Genomic DNA, 23,232 nt, shown 5'->3' on the forward strand with positions numbered 1-23,232 from the left:
TGTTAGTGGGGTTCAGCACCGCCAGCTGTTCCCCTGCTGTGTAGCCGGCAACGTGACCTGCAAACGCCACGCAGGCACATGAACTGAAATTAAAGGGAACCTGGCCCCACCCCCCCAGGTGTTTCTATGTATAACAGCCACATAGTACAGCAGTACTGCTGCATTTGTACAAGGTGGCTGATTTTTTCTCCTTGCCCACGTTGAATTAAACACGTAAAATACGTGTCTCATTACAGACCATTACAATGTCCCTGAGGTGTGACTTTCCTTTTTAATGACACGCACCACCCCCCTTGGTAGCGCTGCCCGTCTTCTGACATCATTGGTTGGCTGCCTGTGCCTGTGCGTCCGCCCTGCCCGACACAACCCCCCTCGTTGTCTCATATATTTTGGCTGCGAGGGTGTGATTGTTGGGCATGTGCAGTGCATATGTTCGCCTGTCTTAACTCATCTCCTTCTGCCTTCTTCAGACTGTGCGGCCTCATGGCCGTGGTAGGCGATAAGGGATCAGCTGAGGCCGCCCAGTCTGAAGCAGGTGTAAGGACATGTGTGAGCGGCAAACATATTTACTGCACAAGGCCACGAATCCCAGCCACGCAGTGTGATTTTTTGAAAACACACTGCGGGCCTGGGATTCATATCCATTGCTAACCGCACCGGCCAACATGAAATGAGGTGAGAAGACAGGCAGCGCTCACAGCGCATGGCCAAGGGATCACAATAGCGCAGACTCCTGTACAGCAAATAACAACGCTCAGGAATCTGCGCCCAGCACCTAGTTGTAAATTTTGACACCTGTGCTGCGTCTCCTTAAAAAGACAAGTCACGCCTCCACTACTGTTTGACAGTATAATGGGCTAAATAGTGTACGTGTTTTATTCAGCGTGTGCAATGAGCAAAATTAAGAGAGCAACCTTTGACTTGTGCAGCATTAATGCTGCACAAGGTGTGGCTCTTGTACCTTGCAACACCTGAGGGGGGGTTAAAGGTTACCTTTGAAATTGGTTCAACTAGGCTTCGGCCTACACTCTGCTCCTCTCCTCCTCCTGCTGACCCTGGGCTCTAACACCGCTATTTTTGCCCAGAAATGCGAGCTGCACAGAGAAAAGCACCAGCCAATGTGTTAGTGGGGTTCAGCACCGCCAGCTGTTCCCCTGCTGTGTAGCCGGCATCGTGTCCAGCACAAGCCACGCTGGCACAACCGACCAAAAGCTGCCACCAGTGCAGGCTTCGGCCTACACTCTGCTCCTCTCCTCCTCCTGCTGCCCCTGGGCTCAAACACCGCTAGTTTTTGCCCGGAAGTGCTAGCTGCACAGAGAAAAACAACAGCCAATGTGTTAGTGGGGTTCAGCACCGCCAGCTGTTCCCCTGCTGTGTAGCCGGCATCGTGTCCAGCACAAGCCACGCTGGCACAACAGACCAAAAGCTGCCACCAGTGCAGGCTTCGGCCTACACTTTGCTCCTCTCCTCCTCCTGCTGACCCTGGGCTCTAACACCGCCAGTTTTTGCCCGGACATGCTAGCTGCACAGAGAAAAACACCAGTCAATGTGTCAGTGGGGTTCAGCACCGCCAGCTGTTCCCCTGCTGTGTAGCTGGCAACGTGTCCTGCAAACGCCATGTAGGCACATGAACTGAAATTAAAGGGAACCAGCCCCCACCCCCAGGTGTTTCTATGTATAACAGCCACCTTGTACAGCAGTACTGCTGCATTTGTACAAGGTGGCTGACTTTTTCTACTTGCCCACGTGGAACTCAACACGTACAAAATGTGTCTCATTGAGACCATTCCACTGTCCCTGAGGTGTGACTTTCCTTTCTAATGATACGCAGCACCACCCTTGGTAGCGCTTCTTGTCTTTTGACATCATTGGTTAGCTGGCTGCGCCTGTGCGTCCGCCCTGCTCCAAACAACGCCCCTCGGTTTCTTATTTATTTTGTCAGCGAGGGTGTGGTTTATGGGCATGAGCAGTGCATATGTTCGCCTGTCGTCACTCATCTCCTTCCGCCTTCTTCAGACTGTGCAGCCTCATGGCCGCGGCATGCGAGAAGGGATCAGCAGAGGCCGCCCAGTCTGAAGCAGGTGTAAGGACGTGTGTGGGCGGCCAAAATATTTACTGCTCAAGGTCACGAATCCCAGCACCGCAGTGTGACTTTATGAAAAGGCACTGTGGGTCTGGGATTTACGGCCATCGTTAACCGCATCGGCCAACATGAAATGAGGTCATAAGACGGGCAGCGCTAACAGGGCATTGCCAAGGGATAACACAAGAGCGCAGACTCCTGTACAGCAAATAACAACGCTCAGGAAGCTGCGCAAAGCACCAAGGCGTTATTTGGGACACCTGTGCTGCGTCTCCTTAAAAAGCCAAGTCACGCATCCACTACAGTTTGACTGTAGAATGGGCTAAATTGTGTACGTCTTTCATTCAGCGTGTGCAAGTAGACAAATTAATAGAGCAACCTTTCACTTGTGCAGCATTAATACTGCACAAGGTGTGTCTCTTGTACTTTGTAACACCTGGGGGGGGTTAAAGGTTTCCTTTGAAATTGGTTCAACTAGGCTTCGGCCTACACTCTGCTCCTCTCCTCCTCCTCCTGCTTCACCACGGGCTCTAACATCGCTAGTTTTTGCCCGCAAGTGCTAGCTGCACAGAGAAAAACACCCGCCATTGTGTTAGTGGGGTTCAGCAACGCCAGCTGTTCCCCCACTGTGTAGCCGGCAAAGTGTCCTGCAAACGCAACGCAGACACAAAGCTGCCTCCAGTGCAGGCTTCGGCCTACACTCTGCTCCCCCTGCTTACCCTTTGCTCCAGCACCGCTAGTTGGGGCTCTAGGAAGACAATCTGTAATAGGCAACATTTCTGGGTTCCAGCACCGCCAGCTGGTTCTCGGCAGTGTTTTTGTCACGGGTACTCCCTCGTGCCCAGCCTGGTTCCAGCACCGTCAGCTGTTTCCGGGTTGTGTCAAGTTCACTGAGACGCCTATGCTTGCCCCGTCGTGTTGCGGTCGGGTTAGCCAACTCCAGGGTGCCTCCAGTTTAGGAGCTTCCTATGTGGGCTGCATGAATTGGTAGTCAAGGCTGGTTCTGTAGTGCCAGTAGGCCCAGCTCCCCCTGTAGGACTGTTGGGGTTCGGTAACTGCGGCTGCCTCGCGGCCTAGCTGTTCTCTCCTCTCCTGTGGGCCTTCGGGTCCACCACCTGGTTCCAGCACCGTCAGCTGGTTCCGGGCCGAGCCTTTGGCTTAGGTGCCTCCTCCTGGGTATCCGAGTTCCGCCAACGCCTGGCGGTCCTCGGTAGTGCTTTTAAGCGCGGGCACCTACAGCTTAGTAACCGGGTTCCAGCACCGTCAGCTGGTCCTCGGTCGTGCCATTGGCTCTTGCACACTGGGGCAACGCATCCGGGTTCCAGCACGGCCAGCTGGTTCTAGGCAGTGTTTTTGTCACAGGTACTCCCTCGTGCCAAACCTGGTTTCAGCACCGTCAGCTGTTTCCGGGTTGTGTCAAACTCGCTGAGACGCCTATGCTTGCCCCGTCGTGTTGCGGTCGGGTTAGCCAACTCCAGGGTGCCTCCAGTTTAGGAGCTTCCTATGTGGGCTGCATGAATTGGTAGTCAAGGCTGGTTCTGTAGTGCCAGTAGGCCCAGCTCCCCCTGTAGGACTGTTGGGGTTCGGTAACTGCGGCTGCCTCGCGGCCTAGCTGTTCTCTCCTCTCCTGTGGGCCTTCGGGTCCACCACCTGGTTCCAGCACCGTCAGCTGGTTCCGGGCCGAGCCTTTGGCTTAGGTACCTCCTCCTGGGTATCCGAGTTCCGCCAACGCCTGGCGGTCCTCGGTAGTGCTTTTAAGCACGGGCACCTACAGCTTAGTAACCGGGTTCCAGCACCGTCAGCTGGTCCTCGGTCGTGCCATTGGCTCTTGCACACTGGGGCAACGCATCCGGGTTCCAGCACGGCCAGCTGGTTCTCGGCAGTGTTTTTGTCACAGGTACTCCCTCGTGCCAAACCTGGTTTCAGCACCGTCAGCTGTTTCCGGGTTGTGTCAAACTCGCTGAGACGCCTATGCTTGCCCCGTCGTGTTGCGGTCGGGTTAGCCAACTCCAGGGTGCCTCCAGTTTAGGAGCTTCCTATGTGGGCTGCATGAATTGGTAGTCAAGGCTGGTTCTGTAGTGCCAGTAGGCCCAGCTCCCCCTGTAGGACTGTTGGGGTTCGGTAACTGCGGCTGCCTCGCGGCCTAGCTGTTCTCTCCTCTCCTGTGGGCCTTCGGGTCCACCACCTGGTTCCAGCACCGTCAGCTGGTTCCGGGCCGAGCCTTTGGCTTAGGTGCCTCCTCCTGGGTATCCGAGTTCCGCCAACGCCTGGCGGTCCTCGGTAGTGCTTTTAAGCGCGGGCACCTACAGCTTAGTAACCGGGTTCCAGCACCGTCAGCTGGTCCTCGGTCGTGCCATTGGCTCTTGCACACTGGGGCAACGCATCCGGGTTCCAGCACCGCCAGCTGGTTCTCGGCAGTGTTATTGTCACAGGTACTCCCTCGTGCCAAACCTGGTTTCAGCACCGTCAGCTGTTTCCGGGTTGTGTCAAACTCGCTGAGACGCCTATGCTTGCCCCGTCGTGTTGCGGTCGGGTTAGCCAACTCCAGGGTGCCTCCAGTTTAGGAGCTTCCTATGTGGGCTGCATGAATTGGTAGTCAAGGCTGGTTCTGTAGTGCCAGTAGGCCCAGCTCCCCCTGTAGGACTGTTGGGGTTCGGTAACTGCGGCTGCCTCGCGGCCTAGCTGTTCTCTCCTCTCCTGTGGGCCTTCGGGTCCACCACCTGATTCCAGCACCGTCAGCTGGTTCTCGGCAGTGTCTTTTGCTCTTGTACCTTCTGCTCCCCATCCTGGTTCCAGTACCGTCAGCTGGTTCCGGGCAGAGCCTTTGGCTTAGGTGCCTCCTTCTGGGTATCCAAGTTCCACCAATGTCAGGTGGTCCTTGGTAGTGCTTTCAGGCACGGGTACCTCCTGCTTAGTAACCGGGTTCCAGTAACGTCAGCTGGTCCTCGGTAGTTCCATTGGCTCTTGGACCTTCGGCTACCCATCCGGGTTCCAGTACCGTCAGCTGGTTCTCGGCAGTGTCTTTTGCTCTTGTACCTTCTGCTCCCCATCCTGGTTCCAGTACCGTCAGCTGGTTCCGGGCAGAGCCTTTGGCTTAGGTGCCTCCTTCTGGGTATCTGAGTTCCGCCAACGTCAGGCGGTCCTTGGTAGTGCTTTTTAGCACGGGTACCTCCTGCTTAGTAACCGGGTTCCAGTAACGTCAGCTGGTCCTCGGTAGTTCCATAGGCTCTTGAACCTTCGGGTAGCCATCCGAGTTCCAGTTCCATCAGCTGGTTCTTGGCATTTTCTCAGCCTTCTTGTACCTTCTGCTACATTTCCAAGTTGAAGACCCTAACGTCGACGACCAGAAAGACCACCCCGATGACAACGACGATGACGGCGGAGACGACGACGGCGGAGACGACGACACTGGAGACGACGACCCTGGAGACGACGACATGGAAGACCGAGAAGCAGAAGAACAAGAGGCTGCAGAACAAAGAGCAGAAGAACATTAAGCATAACACTTAATATCAGAGCAAATGATATTATCTAAATTATATGCAGAAGAAGACTAAGCAGTGTATGGGGGTGAGTCCGTTCCTCCTCGTGGTGCCCCTGGATAAAGCCTGATGCTGCAGGCCAAACTGAACGCGGACAAATGTAACTTTTGTGACTGGCAGAACGGAAGGTGTAATCTTCCAACTTTTATAGATAACAACTACGGGAATGCCTGTCACAAATGAGAATATGATAAAGAAGTAGAATAGGAAGAATAATAACAGTTGAATAAAATGAATATGTAGAATAGGAAGAATAATAATAGTTGAATAAAATGAATATGAAGAATGTAATAAAAAAAAAAAAAAAGGTAAAGGATGAAGAAGAAGATGAATAAGGTGAAGAAGAAGTTGATGTCAAAGATGCTGATGATGATGAAGATGAAAGTGTGGGAAAAGTAAAAAAAAAAGAAGGGGAAGGGCGTGGAATAGTGAAACATCAATATCTGACAAAATAAAAAAAAAATTTACATAGTCAATATCTTTGTCACTCCGAACGTCTTTAAAAAAAAACAAAAAACATGCTATTCTATTTGATTGGGCTAAACCTCTATGACTTTAATGTCTCCGCCACCTCCCCAAATACATCCTGCATTATTCTTAGTTGTTTTCCTTCAAGTAGAATGAACCTACAAGGAAAGAAAGGGCTTATTTTAATTCCGATATTTTGGTCCCATTGACTTGAATTGGGATCGGGTATCGGTATCGGCGATATCCGATATTTTTTGAATATCGGCCGATCCTATTTGATACCGATACTTTCCGATATCGGAAGGTATCGCTCAACACTACTGGCAACGCTTTAGACGAAGCGGACATGAGCTGCATCCAAAGTACTGCCAATTACTGACCGTATGCACCTACTCTGAGCGGAAGCTGCAAGAGGTTTTTGCAATCACACAGAGTCTTTGCAACATTGGGGTCCCGGTTTCAAATCCTACCAAGGACAACATAAACGGATTTGTATGTTCTCCCTGTGTTTGCATGTATTTCCTCTGGCACTCCAAAGACATACTGATAGGGAATTTAAATTGTATGCCATATTGAGGACAGTGATGATAATTTCTGGAAAGCACTAGGGAATATGATAGTGCTACTCAAGCAACTTATAAGAATAATAACAGCTCAGCTTTACTCCCATTCCCCATCACAGTAAATGCTAGCAGTGAGGTAAATGAGGAAAGTAGTGCCCCTTCTGTGGGGCGTGTTCTTTTTCCCCCTGCATGGCGCCTTCTGCTTATGATTAGACCACATCATACAAGACAAAAAGTAAACGCCTCCAGGATTGAATGTCAAATTTGTACTAACTTCCCCATTGTTAAAAAATTTACTTGTCAATATCTCCACAATGGAGATAAGAAATTAAAAAGTAAAAAATATTTTTTTTTTCACTTCTGCAACCTCTGTTCCATGCTGTGGTAAGTTTAATGTGCAAAAACTAGTGAAAATTCTCTTTAAGATATTCAATATGACAGCACTTACTACATACTTTACACTTAGCACTTACTACATAATCACTATTAGCAAGAAATTATACTTTTGGATATTATTTGAAAAACATATACAGTTAGGTCCATATATATTTGGACAGAGATAACATTTTTCTAATTTTGGTTATAGACATTACCACAATGAATTTTAAGCAAAACAATTCAGATGCAGTTGAAGTTCAGACTTTCAGCTTTCATTTGAGGGTATCCACATTAAAATTGGATGAAGGGTTTAGGAGTTTCAGCTCCTTAACATGTGCCACCCTGTTTTTAAAAGGACCAAAAGTAATTGGACAATTGACTCCAAAGCTATTTCATGGACAGGTGTGGGCAATTCCTTTGTTATGTCATTCTCAATTAAGCAGTTAAAAGGCCTGGAGTTGATTTGAGGTGTGGTGTCTGCATTTGGAAGGTTTTGCTGTGAAGTAAACATGCGGTCAAAGGAGCTCTCCATGCAGGTGAAACAAGCCATCCTTAAGCTGCGAAAACAGAAAAAAACCCATCCGAGAAATTGCTACAATATTAGGAGTGGAACAATCTACAGTTTGGCACATCCTGAGAAAGAAAGAAAGCACTGGTGAACTCATCAATGCAAAAAAACCTGGGCACCCACGGAAGACAACAGTGGTGGATGATCGCAGAATAATCTCCATGGTGAAGAGAAACCCCTTCACAACAGCCAACCAAGTGAACAACACTCTCCAGGAGGTAGGCGTATCAATATCCAAATCTACCATAAAGAGAAGACTGCATGAAAATAAATACAGAGGGTTCATTGCATGGTGCAAGCCACTCATAAGCATCAAGAATAAAAAGGCTAGACTAGACTTTGCTAAAAAACATCTAAAAAAGCCGCACAGTTCTGGAAGAACGTTCTTTGGACAGATGAAACCAAGATCAACCTCTACCAGAATGATGGAAAGAGAAAAGTATGGTGAAGACGGGTACAGCTCATGATCCAAAGCATACCACATCATCTGTAAAACACGGCGGAGGCAGTGTGATGGCTTGGGCATGCATGGCTGCCAGTGGCACTGGGTCACTAGTATTTATTGATGATGTGACACAAGGCAGAAGCAGCCGAATGAATTCTGAGGTATTCAGATCCATACTGTGTGCTCAGATCCAGCCAAATGCAGCCAAACTGATTGGTCGTCATTTCATACTACAGATGGACAATGACCCAAAACATAAAGCCAAAGCAACCCAGGAGTTTATTAAAGCAAAGAAGCAGAATATTCTTGAATGGCCAAGTCAGTCACCTGATCTCAACCCAAATGAGCATGCATTTCACTTGTTAAAGACTAAACTTCAGACAGAAAGGCCCTCAAACAAACAGCATCTGAAAACCACCGCAGTGAAGGCCTGGCAGAGCATCAAAAAGGAGGAAACACAGCGTCTGGTGATGTCCATGAGTTCAAGACTTCAGGCAGTCATTGCCAACAAAGGGTTTTCAACCAAGTATTAGAAATGAACATTTTATTTAAAATTATTTCATTTGTCCAATTACTTTTGGTCCCTTTAAAAACAGGGTGGCACATGTTAAGGAGCTGGAACTCCTAAACCCTTCATCCAATTTTAATGTGGATAACCTCAAATGAAAGCTGAAAGTCTGAACTTCACCTGCATCTGAATTGTTTTGTTTACCACAATTAATTTTAATGTCTATAACCAAAATTAGAAAAATGTTGTCTCTGTCCAAATATATATGGACCTAACTGTATATAATTAATATTTTATCAAATAGTAATTAACATAAATATGCTAATTCGCCAAATGTCTTTAAAAGTACAAAAAAGGCTCAAGTCATATAACAGAATAACATTCCTTAGATAATGTCTGTACTTTCAAAAACAACTCCAACTGAAGCTGAAATGGAAAAATTGCATTTGAGTTTCCCATTTATTGATTGAATGTCTGGCATTCCATCGAGAAAATGAAAATAGTTTATGCATTATTTCATTTTACAGCTAATAGAAAAATACAAAAAATGAAAACTCAAGGTTTATCTGGGGACATTGACTTATTTTTGTTTATGATTAAGAAACTGGAAAAAACCAAAGCTGCATAGTCTAAATTATTACTTTAGATATTTCAGGACTATGGGTATCAATTTAAAACTCTCTTTAGCCTGAATTTGACAACAAAACTCAGTGAATGAAGTATTTGGTAAAATAATGACTGAATAATACTGCTAAGAATAATGTTGCTTAGTGACTGACCTATGTGCTTAAGCAATGATATAAAGAAAAAGTTATCCAATGGAATGGCATAAACAAAAGTTTTACTCAAACTTGAAAACTTCACTTTGGAGCATGTTTCACTATTATATGTGGGCACTATATTAAGTTGAGCTATCATGGTTCCCAAAGTAAAATCATTGTCTAGTGGGAGACAATCACTTTAAAGAAACCTTTAACATACTTCTATTTTTTTAAACTGCTAGATATGTTGGTTTATTATGAATACAGACCAATAAGTTATTCTAAAAGGAGACATCTGATTGAGCCTCTTAGCAGAAGAGGTGGACAAATGGTAGTCTTAAGTGGAGCTTAAAGAGATACTTATCAAGGTGATGGAAAGATGGTTTACAAAGTTAAACATAAAAAAGTTGTCCACTTCTGTTCTCCTAGAAACACTTAAAAAAAGACAAAAAACACTGAGTTAGTTAAATGACCTTTACTGCCCTTGATAAGGATCTGGCTACATTACTACAGCCTAATTTTTTTCCAGGGCAATGAAAATGTAAAAAGGGTTACATAGGATAAGGCTAAGTTCAAATGTCCAGGAATCATTAGTGTGAAACAGATCCAGCAGACCAAAATTTTTTGTCTGGCTAAAAACACTGCAACTTGATCCGTTGTCCAGTAATCATCTGTTTCAAACTGATCCAGGAAACAAAAAATGGATCCATTTCAAATGCAGGTATTTTTTTTTTGCCACAATCTGTTTTTTGCAGCAGATTTTTCAGTGTTCAAAAGAATGGGAGAAAAATCCAAATAAAGACACATGAAAAATGCACATGAAGCAAAAACTTGTGTTTTTCACACCGTTTTTTTCTTGCCAACACACTGTTCTTTGCAGCAAACAAATGTACTGAAAATATTAAATGTGTGCACATACACTAAGGACGCGTTACCATGTTCAGGTGAATGTGTGCAGACAAAGCCACCTACCCACATATTGGAAAGGGTTATCAATTAGCTTAAAAACTGGCTTCATGATTTTGCAGATGTTTCAGTATTTTGTCCCACAAAACCATGTGTTAGTATGTCCTTTTGGTGAGGTATCATACATTTTCTGTTACTTGTATAAGACAGCATTGTAGACTGCACGTTCTTCTACAATGGTCCACAACCAGAAAATACCTAACGTTGTGATTTTTTTAATCATTTTGGTCAATGACTATAGTCACAATTCCACCAGGCTGTGAGTGACAGCTCAGCCGCTCTATAGAAAAGGGGTATGCTTAGCTGTCAGTTTTCTGAGTGAAAGCCCAATCACCCAATCTAAGGCAGGGGTGTGCTAGACTGTCGGTATGGTGAATGACAGCCCAGCTGCCCAATCTGGCACGACCTGCAGGGTCTTCTAGGTGTCACCCGTTCTGGGTGATTTCCTGCCTATTTAGCTAGCTATTATCTGACCTTGCCAGTTGTACCTTTTAACTCAGTGGTATGTTTGCTCTGTGCTCAGTATTCCGATATTCTGATCTTTGTTGCTGGATCTTGAATTTGCCTTTTTGACTACCTGTTTGTATTACCCTTTTGTCTAGACGCACTCTGACTTTGGTTTCCTGACCCTGAACTTTGCTCTTGCCTATCTGTCTGTCTTAACCTTGATGTCCCCTCCTGGCATTGGACCTCGAGCTCCTTGACTTCCCCGCCTCACGGCTTGCCCATGAGAAGTGACTCAGTGTCACAACTATAACTCCAATGCATAACCCAAGTGTGAAGACAAATATTTTAATTATTGTGGGGAAAACCCAACATAAATTTAGATTTTCAACTCATGACTTAGATTTTGGTTGTTAAAAGTGCAAGACACAAGCAATGCACATTAGGATAATAGGAGAGGGAATCACGTTGATAATTTTGCAATACTAACCTGTAGCTGGGCAGCTGCTGCCAACATCTTCTGTCTAGCTTGCAGGGCAGTGGAAGAAGACATAGATATTGACATACTCTGTCGCAACCACCTAATGTCATCCCACATACATGACAACTGTAAAAATAAAAGTAAGACCTGAGTAACAATTTATTACAGTTCTTCCCACAGTAGTGTTTGTGTACAACATTTGATAAATTGAATGTCTCAAGTAGACCACAAGATAATGGGAAAAAAATACTATAAATGTAGTATATGGCACAGCTCGCATAATTATTGTACATTACTTACTTTTGTAAACCAGAGGAAGTCTTGCGTAATTGAACTAGTACAAGAATCATCAATTTCTACAATTGGAATATGATCCTCATTTGTTACTAACATGTTATCTTTGTAATAAAATATCACAGCTATGTACAAGCCCCTAAAAGACAAAGAAAGCAAGATCAATACTTGGGTATAGTGGCAGTAAAGCACAGTCATAGGAGCATTAATTTATTTAACCCTATAATAATAATAATCTTTATTTATATAGTCCAACATATTCTGCAGCGCTTTACAGTTTAACCATTTCAAACACAACAGTCATAAGTAACAACGTTAACAATTCAATAACTAAAACAAAATAAGACGACCCTGCTCATGAGAGCTTAAAATCTACAATGAGGTGGGGGAGAAACAAGGTAGAGGTGTGTATTTACAGTGATGGTCCAGCTTTCTTCAGGGGTGGGGGATGGAAGGAAGTAGTGAATAAAGGTACCGTCACACTAAGCGACGCTGCAGCGATACCGACAACGATCCGGATCGCTGCAGCGTCGCTGTTTGGTCGCTGGAGAGCTGTCACACAGACCGCTCTCCAGCGAGCAACGATGCCGGTAACCAGGGTAAACATCGGGTTACTAAGCGCAGGGCCGCGCTTAGTAACCCGATGTTTACCCTGGTTACCATCGTTAAAGTAAAAAAAACAACCACTACATACTTACCTACCGCTGTCTGTCCTCGGCGCTGTGCTTCTCTGCCCTGTGTAAGCACAGCGGCCGGAAAGCAGAGCGGTGACGTCACCACTCTGCTTTCCGGCTGCCCGGCGCTCACAGCCAGAGCAGAGAAGCACAGCGCCGGGGACAGACAGCGGTAGGTAAGTATGTAGTGGTTGTTTTTTTACTTTAACGATGGTAACCAGGGTAAACATCGGGTTACTAAGCGCGGCCCTGCGCTTAGTAACCCGATGTTTACCCTGGTTACCAGCGAAGACATCGCTGAATCAGCGTAACACACGCCAATTCAGCGATGTCAGCGGGAGAGCCAGCGACGAAATAAAGTCCTGGCCTTTCTGCCCCGACCAGCGATATCACAGCAGGGGCCTGATCGCTGCTGCCTGTCACACTGGACGATATCGCTAGTGAGGACGCTGCAACGTCACGGATCGCTAGCGATATCGTCCAGTGTGATGGTACCTTTAGCTACACACACATAAAATGACTTAATTAGGGAACTTGATAAGCCGCTCTGAACAAATGTGTTTTAAGGGAGCACCTAAAACTGTGCAAATTGTGGATGATTCTAATATCTTGAGGCAGAGCATTCCAGAGGATTGGCGCAGCACGGGAGAAGTCTTGAAGTCGGGAGTAGGAGGTACGGATTAGTGCAGAGGTTACATAAAAGTCATTTGCAGAGCGCAGTGGTTGGTTAGGCTGATAGACAGAAATGAGGGAGGAGATGTAAGGGGGTGCCACAGTGTGGAGAGCTTTGTGGGTGAGAAGAAGTACTTTGAATTCGCTTCTATAATGAATGGGCAGCCAGTGTAACGACTGGCGAAGAGCAGACATGTGTGAATACCGATTAGCTAAATGGACAACCCTGGCTGCTGCATTAACGATAGACTGGAGAGGGGAAAGTCGAGTGAGGGGGAGGCCAATTAATAGAGCGTTGCAGTAGTCCAGGCTGGAGTGAATCAAGGCGACAGTGAGGGTTTTTGTTGCTTCCATGGTGAGAAAAGGCCGGATTCTAGAGATGTTCTTTAGGTGGAAGCGGCAAGAGCGGGCAAGAGATTGTATATGGGATCTGAAGGAGAGATTGGAGTCAAACATAACACCCAGACAGCGCGCCTGCTGCCGGGGTGTTATTATGGTGCCACCCACAGAGAGGAAAGTGTCATATTTAGGGAGGTTAGTAGATGGTGGGAGCAGAAGAAGTTCAGTTTTGGAGAGGTTGAGTTTCAGATAAAGAGTGGACATGATGTTGGAGACTGCAGACAGATAGTCACTGTCGTTCTCTAGTACTGCAGGGGTAAAGTCAGGGGATGACATGTGTAGTTGTGTGTCATCAGCGTAAAGATGGTACTGAAAGCGAAATCTGCCGATGGTCTGTCCAATTGGGGCTGTGTAGAGAGAGAAGAGAAGGGGGCCAAGGACTGAGCCCTGAGGTACCCCGACACTGAGAGGAAGAGGAGATGAAGTGGAGCCAGCAAGCAAAACACTGAAGGAGCAGTCAGAAAGATAGGAGGAGAACCAGGAGAGAGCAGTGTCCTTAATGCCTAATGACTGGAGCCTAGAGAGTAGGAGATGGTGTTCAGCAGTGTTGAAAGCTGCAGAAAGGTCGAGAAGAATGAGCAGAGTGATCACCATTACATTTTGCTGTCAGAAGGTCATTGTTCACTTTGATCAGTGCAGTTTCTGTTGAATGTAGGGGGCGGAAAACAGACTGTGAAGGGTCTAGGAGGGAGTGAGTGGAGAGGTAACGGGTAAGGCAGGAGTAGACCAGGCACTCCAAGAGTTTAGAGATGAAGGGAAGATTGCAATGTCTTTGCACTGCAAGCACAGGCATATGGGAGAACCACAGGTGCAATGCAAGAAACGGTCTCTTTCCAATGACTGTCCACTACATACCAAAAATTCTTTTTGAGCACGTTGATATGGAAGGTTAGTGGCAGAGTCATAGAAATAATCATGCAGTAGTCAATATACTCTAATGGTGGTCACATTCTGTACTTTAGGTAGTAGCTGACCAAACCATTGTTTATTTGACAGATATCTTTTCTGATACCTCCTTACATTTGCAAGTTCAACCAAGTGTACATACAGTGGGTACGGAAACTATTCAGACCCCTTTAAATTTCCCACTCTTTGCTTCATTGCAGCCATTTTGTAAATTCAAAAAAGTTCATTTTTTTCTCATTAATGTACACTCTGCACCCCATCTTGACTAAAAAAAACAGAAATGTAGAAATCGTTGAAAATTGAAGAAAACATAAATGTTGCCAAGTACAGAGATATCCTGGATGAAAACCTCTTCCAGAGTGCTCTGGACCTCAGACTTGGCCGAAAGACCTGGCTATATATTGCTTGCGTTGAGAAACACGTGATGGTGTCTCCACGGCTTTTCTTCATGCATTTGCATATTTCCCATAAGGGATGGGAGCAGTGTTCTGGATCACTGCGTTGAGAAACACGTGATGATGTCTCTGCGGTGTTGGATGTTTTGATCTCCCCGAGGTCATTCATCCTTATGTTTATAGTCCTTTCACTAGGCACTGCTCCTAATAGCCAGTTTCCTACTCCACACTGATGAGGGGCAAATACCCCGAAACAGCTGTCTGTGGATGGATACCATGTTTTGGCATAGGTGGTTTTCCTTTTTGGATGCTACCCTTCCCGTGGTTGTTCCTTCCCGCTGAAAGACCTGGCTATTTATTGCTTGCGTTGAGAAACACGTGATGGTGTCTCCGCGGCTTTTCTACATGCATTTGCATATTTCCCATAAGGGATGGGGGCAGTGTTCTGGATCACTGCGTTGAGAAACACATGATGGTGTCTCCGCGGTGTTGGATGTTTTGATCTCCCCGAGGTCATTCATCCTTATGTTTATAGTGCTCTGGACCTCAGACTTGGCCTAATTTTAACCTTTCAACAAGACAAGGACCCTAAACGCACAGCTAAAATAACAAAGGAATGGCTTCAGAACAACTCTGTGACCATTCTTGATTGGCCCAGCCAGAGCCCTGACCTAAACCCAATTGAGCATCTCTGGAGAGACCTGAAAATGGCTGTCCACCAATGTTCACCATCCAACCTGACAGAGCTGGAAAGGATCTGCAAGGAAGAATGGCAGAAGATCCCCAAATCCAGGTGTGAAAAACTTGTTGCATCATTCCCAAGAAGACTCATGGCTGTACTAGCTCAAAAGGGTGCTGCTACTCAATACTGAGCAAAGGGTCTGAATACTTATGGCCATGGGATATTTCAGTTTTTCTTTTTTAATAACTATGCAAAAATTACTACATTTCTGTTTTTTCAGTCAAGATGGGGTGCAGAGTGTACATTAGTGAGAAAAAAAATGAACTGTTTTGAATTTACCAAATGGCTGCAATAAAACAAAGAGTGAAAAATTTAAAGGGGTCTGAATACTTTTTGTACCCACTGTTTCTTCTCAGAATAATAAAGGAAGACGGACATTTATCTTTCCTCAAAATAAAATGAACTGGCAATTGAAATCAGACTACCTGTTTGTTGCCACTGCCTACTGCCATTGGGACAGCTTTCTGTGTACATTGTATATTGACAGTAAATGGCTAATCAATGTTGGGGGTGGTGGTTGGAGCAGTTTGCACGTAGGCAGCTGGTCTGGTAGTGATAATCTCCTGCTGATAAAATACTCTTTGTATTAGGAACGACAGCACACAGCTTAGTAAGTGACACATCCCTGAAATCAGTGTCTCAGCCCCAACATCATGCTGTCCTCAGAATACAAAAAAGCCTGCTGACAGATTTCCTTTAAAGAGTAGCCGTCATTTTAATCTATATTTCATAAATCAATAGTACAAATGAAAATAAGCATGCATACTTTTGAGTTATGAAACAAGATGTGCCTGAAGGAGGGAAACAAAAAGAAGAGAAGCAGATGACCAAACAGCGGGCTGCAGGGGTGGCTGGACATGTGAACGGTGAGATGAGAATTTTTTTTATACATTACTCTTATTATGCTTTAGGGTTTGGAAAGATGCCAGAGCATAATAAGGAACGTACATTTAGCATCTGGAAATTTCCATAATAAATTGGCGTGATCTGCTCAATTCTAATCTTGGCAGATTTAACTAATTAGACAATTTTAACAAATTGGTTAGTCTAACAAATCACTAATTAGTGCAATGGATAATGACTTTTTGTATGCCATTTGGTAATCTGTATACAGTTATTTTTTTACCTCCCCACCCACAACAGTTTGCTTTGGCTTAGCTTAGAATTGAAAGGCGGCAGCAATGTGCTTCTCTCTCCATCTTTTAACCCCTTTACCCCAAAGAGTGGTTTGCATGTTAATGACCGGGTAAATTTTTTCAATTCTGACCACTGTCCCTTTATGAGGTAATAACTCTGGAACGCTTCCATGGATCCTGGTGATTCTGACAATGTTGTACTTCATGATAGTGTTAAAATTTATTTGATATTACCTGCGTTTATTTGTGAAAAAAAACAGAAATTTGGCAAACATTTTGTAAATTTTGCAATTTTCCAACTTTGAATTTTCATGCCCTTAAATCACAGAGATATGTCACACAAAATGCTTAATAAGTAACATTTCCCACGTGGTTTCTTTACATCAGCACAATTTTGGAACCAACATTTTTTTTTTTGCTAGGAAGTTATAAGGTTTAAAAGATAAAACAGCGATTTCTCATTTTTACAACACCATTTTTTGGGGGGACCACATCACATTTGAAGTCACTTTAAGGGTTCTACAAACTACACCCCTCAAGGTGCTCAAAACCACATTAAAGAAGTTTATTAACCCTTCAGGTGCTTTACAGGATTTTTTGGAATATTTAAAAAAAAAATGAACATTTAACTTTTTTTCACACAAAATTTACTTCAGATCCAATTTTTTTTAATTTTACCAAGGGTAAAAGGAAAACATGGACACCAAAGTTGTTGTACAATTTGTCCTGAGTATGTTGATACCCCATATCCATATGTGGGGGTAAACCACTGTTTGGGCGCATGACAGAGCTTGGAAGGGAAGGAGCGCAGTTTTACTTTTTCGAAGCAAAATTGGCTAGAAATGAGAAAGGACGCCATGTTGCGGTTGGAAAGCCTCTGATTTGCCTAAACAGTGGAAACCCCCAACAAGTGACACCATTTTGGAAACTAGATCCCCCAAGGAACTTATCTAAATATCTGGTGAGAACTTTGAACCCCCAGGTGTTTCACAAAAGTTTATAACGCCCGGGTGTGAAAATAAAAAATCATATTTTTTCCACAAACATATCTTTTAGTCCCCTGTTTTTTTTATTTTCCCCAGGGTAACAGGAGAAATTGGGCCCAAAAAGTTGTTGTCCAATTTGTCCTGAGGATGCTGATACCCAATATGTGGGGGGGACCACTATTTGGGCCCACAGCAGAGCTCGGAAGGAAAGGAGTGTCGTTTGACATTTTCAAACCAAAATTGGCTGGAATTGAGATCGAACACCATGTCGCATTTGGAGAGCCCCTGATGTGCCTAAACAGTGGAAACCCCCATAAGTGATCCCATTTTGGAAACTAGACCCCCCTAAGGAACATATCTAGATGTTTGGTGAGCACTTTGAACCCCCAAGTGCTTCATAAAAGTTTATACCGAAGATCCATAAAAATAAAAAATCATATATTTTTTTAAATTATGTTTTTGCCCCCAATTTTTTATTTTCACAAGGGTAACAGGAGAAATTGGACCCTAAAAGTTGTTGTCCAATTTGTCTTGAGTGCTCTGATACCACATTTGTGGGGGTAAACCACTGTTTGGGCACACAGCAGAGGTCAGAAGGGAAGGAGCACCGTTTGACTTTTTCAATGCAGAATTGGCTGGAATTGAGATTGGACGCCATGTCACGTTTGGAGAGCCCCTGATGTGCTTAAATAGTGGAAACCTCCCAATTATAACTCCAACCCTAACCCCAATTCCAACCCTAACCATAACCCTAACTACAAACCTAACCCTAACATTACCCTAACCCTAATCCCAACCCTAATCAAAACCCTAACCCTAATCCAAACCCTAACTTAAACTCTAGCCCCAATCCTAACCCTAACTTTAGCCTCAACCCTAACCCTAACTTTAGCCCCAATCCTGACCCTAACCCTAACTTTAGCCCCATCTCTAACCCTAGCTTTAGCCCCAACCCTAACCCTAACTTTAGCCCAACTCACTTTAGCCCAACTCTAACTAATGGGAAAATGGAAATAAATACTTTTTTTTATATTATTAGTTTTCCCTAGCTAAGGGGGTGATAAAGGGGGATTTGATTTACTATTTTTTTTATTTTCACCAGTGTGATAGTGTCTATCACAGTGATCCATATGAACCAATAGGAAAAAATCTCCTATTGTTGCTGGGTGCCGGCTGGCAGATCTTAGCGAGCGCACTGCACATGCGTCTGTCATTTTCTCCCGGAAGAAGAAGAAAGCAGCCCGGGGGACTTCAGGTGGGTCTGCAGGGACAACGGAACTACTGGGTGGGTCATCAGGGGACCCTATTTCTCTCTCCTCTGATGTGCGATCACATCAGAGGAGAGAGAAATCTATATACATAATTGTCTAAGGGGTACTTCCATCTGTCCTTCTGTCTGTCATGGATATTCATTGGTCGTGGCCTCTGTCTATCATGGAAATCCAAGTCGCTGATTGGTCGCCGCAAAACAGCCACGACCAATCAGCGACGGGCACAGTCTGGAAGAAAATGGCCGCTCCATACTCCCCGCAGTCAGTGGCCGGCGCCCGCTCCATAACCCCCGCTTCCCGCAGTGTCCCCGGCGCTACGCTCCATACTCCCCGCTTTCTGCAGTCAGTGTCCCCGGCACTCTGCTCCCCGCAGTCAGTGTCCCCGGCGCTCCACTCCCTGCAGTCAGTGTCCCCGGCGCTCCACTCCCCGCAGTCAGTGTCCCCGGCGCCCGCTCCATACTCCCCTCCGGTCACCGCTAACACTGGGTTAATGCCGGCGGTAACGGACCGCATTCTGTTACCGCCGCTATTAACCCTGTGTGTCCCTAACCTTTTACTATTGATGCTGCCTATGCGGCATCAATAGTAAAAAAAAGTAATGTTAAAAATAGTAAAAAAAAAAAAAAACTGCTATACTCACCCTCCATTGTCCGCTGAGGCACTCGCACCTGCCGCCATCTTCCTTTCCCAGCAATGCTTTGCGAAATTACCCAGAAGACCTAGCGGTCTCGCGAGACCGCTAAGTCATATGAGTAATTTCGCAAAGCATCCTGGGAACGCAAGATGGCGGCAGCCGCGTGCCCATCTGCACAGCACTGTTGGATCCCAGGAGGCGGAGAGACGGGACGCTGAGGAGCAGCGACGAGAATGGTGAGTATGTTAAACTACAAGGGGCCCTCGGATCGTTAGGTGAGTATGTTTATTTTTTATTGTTTTAAACTGTGACATACGTGGCTCGGTAATATACTACGTCACTGGGCAATATACTACATGACTGGCCAATATACTATGTGGCTCCGTGCTGTATACTACGTCGCTGTGCAATATATTACGTGGCTCTGTGCTGTATACTACAAAGGATGGGCAATATACTACGTCGCTGTGCAATATACTACGTGGCCCTGTGCTGTATACTACGTGGCTGGGCAATATACTACGTCTCTGTGCAATATACTATGTGGCTCTGTGCCGTATACTATGTGGCTGGACAATATACTACGTCACTGTGCAATATACTACGTGGCTCTGTGCTGTATACTACGTCGCTGTGCAATATACTATGTGGCCTGTGCTGTATACTATATGGCTGGGCAATATACTACGTGGCTGGGCAATATACTACGTCGCTGTGCAATATACTACATGGCTCTGTGCTGTATACTACGTGGCTGGGCAATATACTACGTGGCTGGACAATATACTACGTAAATGGGCAATATACTACATGGCTGGGCAATATACTACGTCGCTGGGCAATATACTAAGTGGCTGGGCAATATATTACGTGGCTCTGTGCTGTATACTACGTGACTGGCCAACATACCACGTGACTGGGCAATATACTACGTGGCTGGACAATATACTATGTAAATGGGCAATATACTACGTGGCTGGGCAATATACTATGTCACTGGGCAATATACTATGTGGCTGGGCAATATACTACGTCGCTGGGCAATATACTAAGTGGCTGGGCAATATATTACGTGGCTCTGTGCTGTATACTATGTGACTGGCCAATATACCACGTGACTGGGCAATATACTACGTGGCTGGACAATATACTATGTAAATGGGCAATATACTACGTGGCTGGGCAATATACTACGTGGCTGGGCAATATACTACGTGGACATGCATATTCTAGAATACCCGATGCGTTAGAATCTGGCCACCATCTAGTTAAATATAAAATCAGACTTTTTTTGCGGTCGCCGTTATAACGTTAATAACGGCGATCGCAACACCAGAGTTGGTGAAAACCTGAATCATGTTCTAAGAGGCTAAATGTAACTGTCATCATTCTCCCCTGCTTATGCCGATCGCCAGCAGAGCAGGGGAGAATGATGAGAGCCGTGTTCAGCATCCGGCGCCGGGGAACAGCGTTTACTGCAACTCTTCTTCACTGGCGCCTGTCCGTGTTTTACTGATGCAGGAAAGAATAGTAATAATGGTTCTAGGAGAGCTGGAAATGAGACCAAAACAAGGATTTTAGTGTTGAACCACAACGCGTTTCAACGGTTAAACCGTCTTCATCAGGTGGAAGTTTTAACCGCTGAAACGCGTTGTGGTTCAACACTAAAATCCTTGTTTTGGTCTCATTTCCAGCTCTCCTAGAACTATTATGACTATTCTTTACTGCATTTTGTATCCTCCTAGAAGGTTAACAGCTGGAGCTGCGGTGGACCTTTTGCCTTCAATTTTAACTGTGACCCTCACAGCGCTCCCTAGTGACCGCTTTCTTTTCCCTTGAATTTTATTGTTTTACTGATGCGGCACACACATGCCAAACGTGTTCCGCAAGTATTACACCCACGGACAATGGCATCTCCATTTCCGGAAATATCAGGATGTGTGAAAGAGGCATTATAGCAGGTTTTTATGTTTGTCAGGTATCACATCTTGAGGATATTGGGTTACCATGGGAGCGATCGGGACCCCACGTCATGCCGCAGGGTCTCCGATCCAAAGGCAGAAGGGCTGTCAGCGTTCTGCCTGCTCCCGGAATGCTGCGATTGTATTCTGGGGGTTAAAGTGCCAGGAGCTGTCCACTTAGTGCCGAGGGGTCAGGTGTGAGAATCAGCCGACACCTGGCCACACACCCCCAGTGTGCACAGCCGATTGCTAGTGACGTACTATTCCATCCATGGGAAGTAAAGTCCAGGTCACATGGACGGAATAGTACGTCTGATGGCAGAAATGAGTTCAAGAGAATCTGTCACCAGATTTTTGTCATCTGAGAGCAGCATAATGTAGGAAAAGAGACCTTCATTCTAATGATGTGCAGCCATTCTGACATATTCAGAGTTCTAGTAGGATAAAGCAGAGCTGAGATAGCTGCCCCCACTCACAGCTAGCTCTGTATGTACATGGTCTATAGGCAGTGAGCTGCTTATCACAGGATTGGGCGTGGTTGGACTTGGGCTCACATGCTTCCGTCACTGCTGTATTCCGAACATTGATAAGACTCTGGTGATAAAACCTTCATTATAAGTAAACAGCACACAGCTTGATAAGTGACACATCACTGAAATCTGTGTATAACCCCTACTTCATGATGTCCTCAGATTACATAGCAAATAATTGTTGACATATTCCCTTTAAGGGATGTCCAAAACTTGCCTAATCACTTGGTTGGTTATTTATGAGTGCCAATACAGAGGAGCAAGCATTCATGGTCACCTCTCCAGAGGAAGATGGAGTCTTGTTCATGATATTGCTCACAGAGGTAGGACTCGCATCTATCAGACAGTTAAAGCACACCTTGTCCCAGATGGGAATAAATGTAACATTATAATGGTATGACAGCAGTCCTCTATCAAGAACACATATATGTATCCATAACGCTAATACAATAATCTGGAGAATACAATTGTGGACAAAGACAATCCTAATCTTACATTACCTACCTCTTTAATGTCTTGACAAATTTGTTTGATGAATGGAAAAGATGTTTCAGACTTCTGGACACCGACTGTTTGCGACTAGGGTTTTGTAATTTCGCACTTTCTGAAATGAAGCACACACGGGAATCATATACATTTTGAAGTGTCTGTAAAACATTTGTTTTTATTATATTTGTTTAATAAAACAGCGCCATAAAACACAGAGATTATGTAATCTGCTCATAAAACTAATAACCAGGCCAGAAATGCTATTTAGGGCCGTCCCTTAGAAACTCTCACAATAGCATGGCTGAAAGCACTCTTCAACATCAGCTCCATTCGAAGGTTATTCAGAGCAAAACACCAGGTATCAGCCAGCAATCAAATATACATGGCCTCTTTTAGTAATCATTGACCTCTAAATCCAACCTCTAAACTGGAGCTTCACATGAAGAGGAGATTAGCACCAGGCGGCCATAAGTAATTCCCTCATTGTATGGAGCCTGATGATGAAGGATTTGTAGGCTCCGTATCTTCGACTAAATAGATCATTTAACTGAGCACCAGATGAGCTCTATTTTTATTACATGTGGTCAATTAAAGTGCAGTTGTTGTTATCCTTTTTTTAATAGAAATAAATATAATAGGCATTGCAAATAGCTGTCGATCAGTAGGGGTCCAGGTCCTGAGACCCCCACCGTCTGCTCAAAACACAGCCCTGAAATGTGCTGCTCTTGTAATTAGCATGTACATCCTCAATAGTAAGTCTTCGGGTCCGTACACCACTCAGTGTCGCACATCTTCATCTTTTATTTTGTTCCTGTTTATTAAATAGACTAGATTGTGGCCCGATTCTAACGTATCGGGTATTCTAGAATATGTTGGTAGTATATAGCACAGGCTACGTACTATATTGCACAGTGACGTAGTATATAACACAACCGA

General features: G+C 45.0%; 1 protein-coding gene across 1 annotated transcript in view; it reads right to left on the reverse strand.

Annotated features, from left to right (window-relative positions):
• ANKFN1 (ankyrin repeat and fibronectin type III domain containing 1) overlaps positions 1–23,232 on the reverse strand; it is a 935,619-nt gene that overhangs the window by 324,453 nt on the left and 587,934 nt on the right. Inside the window, exons 8-10 of the mRNA XM_069752446.1 lie at positions 22,312–22,411; positions 11,508–11,640; positions 11,217–11,333 (exon numbers count right to left, since the gene is read on the reverse strand). Coding sequence (XP_069608547.1) covers positions 11,217–11,333; positions 11,508–11,640; positions 22,312–22,411 — 350 coding nt within the window. The remainder of the gene's footprint in view (positions 1–11,216; positions 11,334–11,507; positions 11,641–22,311; positions 22,412–23,232) is intronic.

This window comes from Ranitomeya imitator, chromosome 2, assembly GCF_032444005.1.
Source record: "Ranitomeya imitator isolate aRanImi1 chromosome 2, aRanImi1.pri, whole genome shotgun sequence".
NCBI classification, from domain to species: domain Eukaryota; kingdom Metazoa; phylum Chordata; class Amphibia; order Anura; family Dendrobatidae; genus Ranitomeya; species Ranitomeya imitator.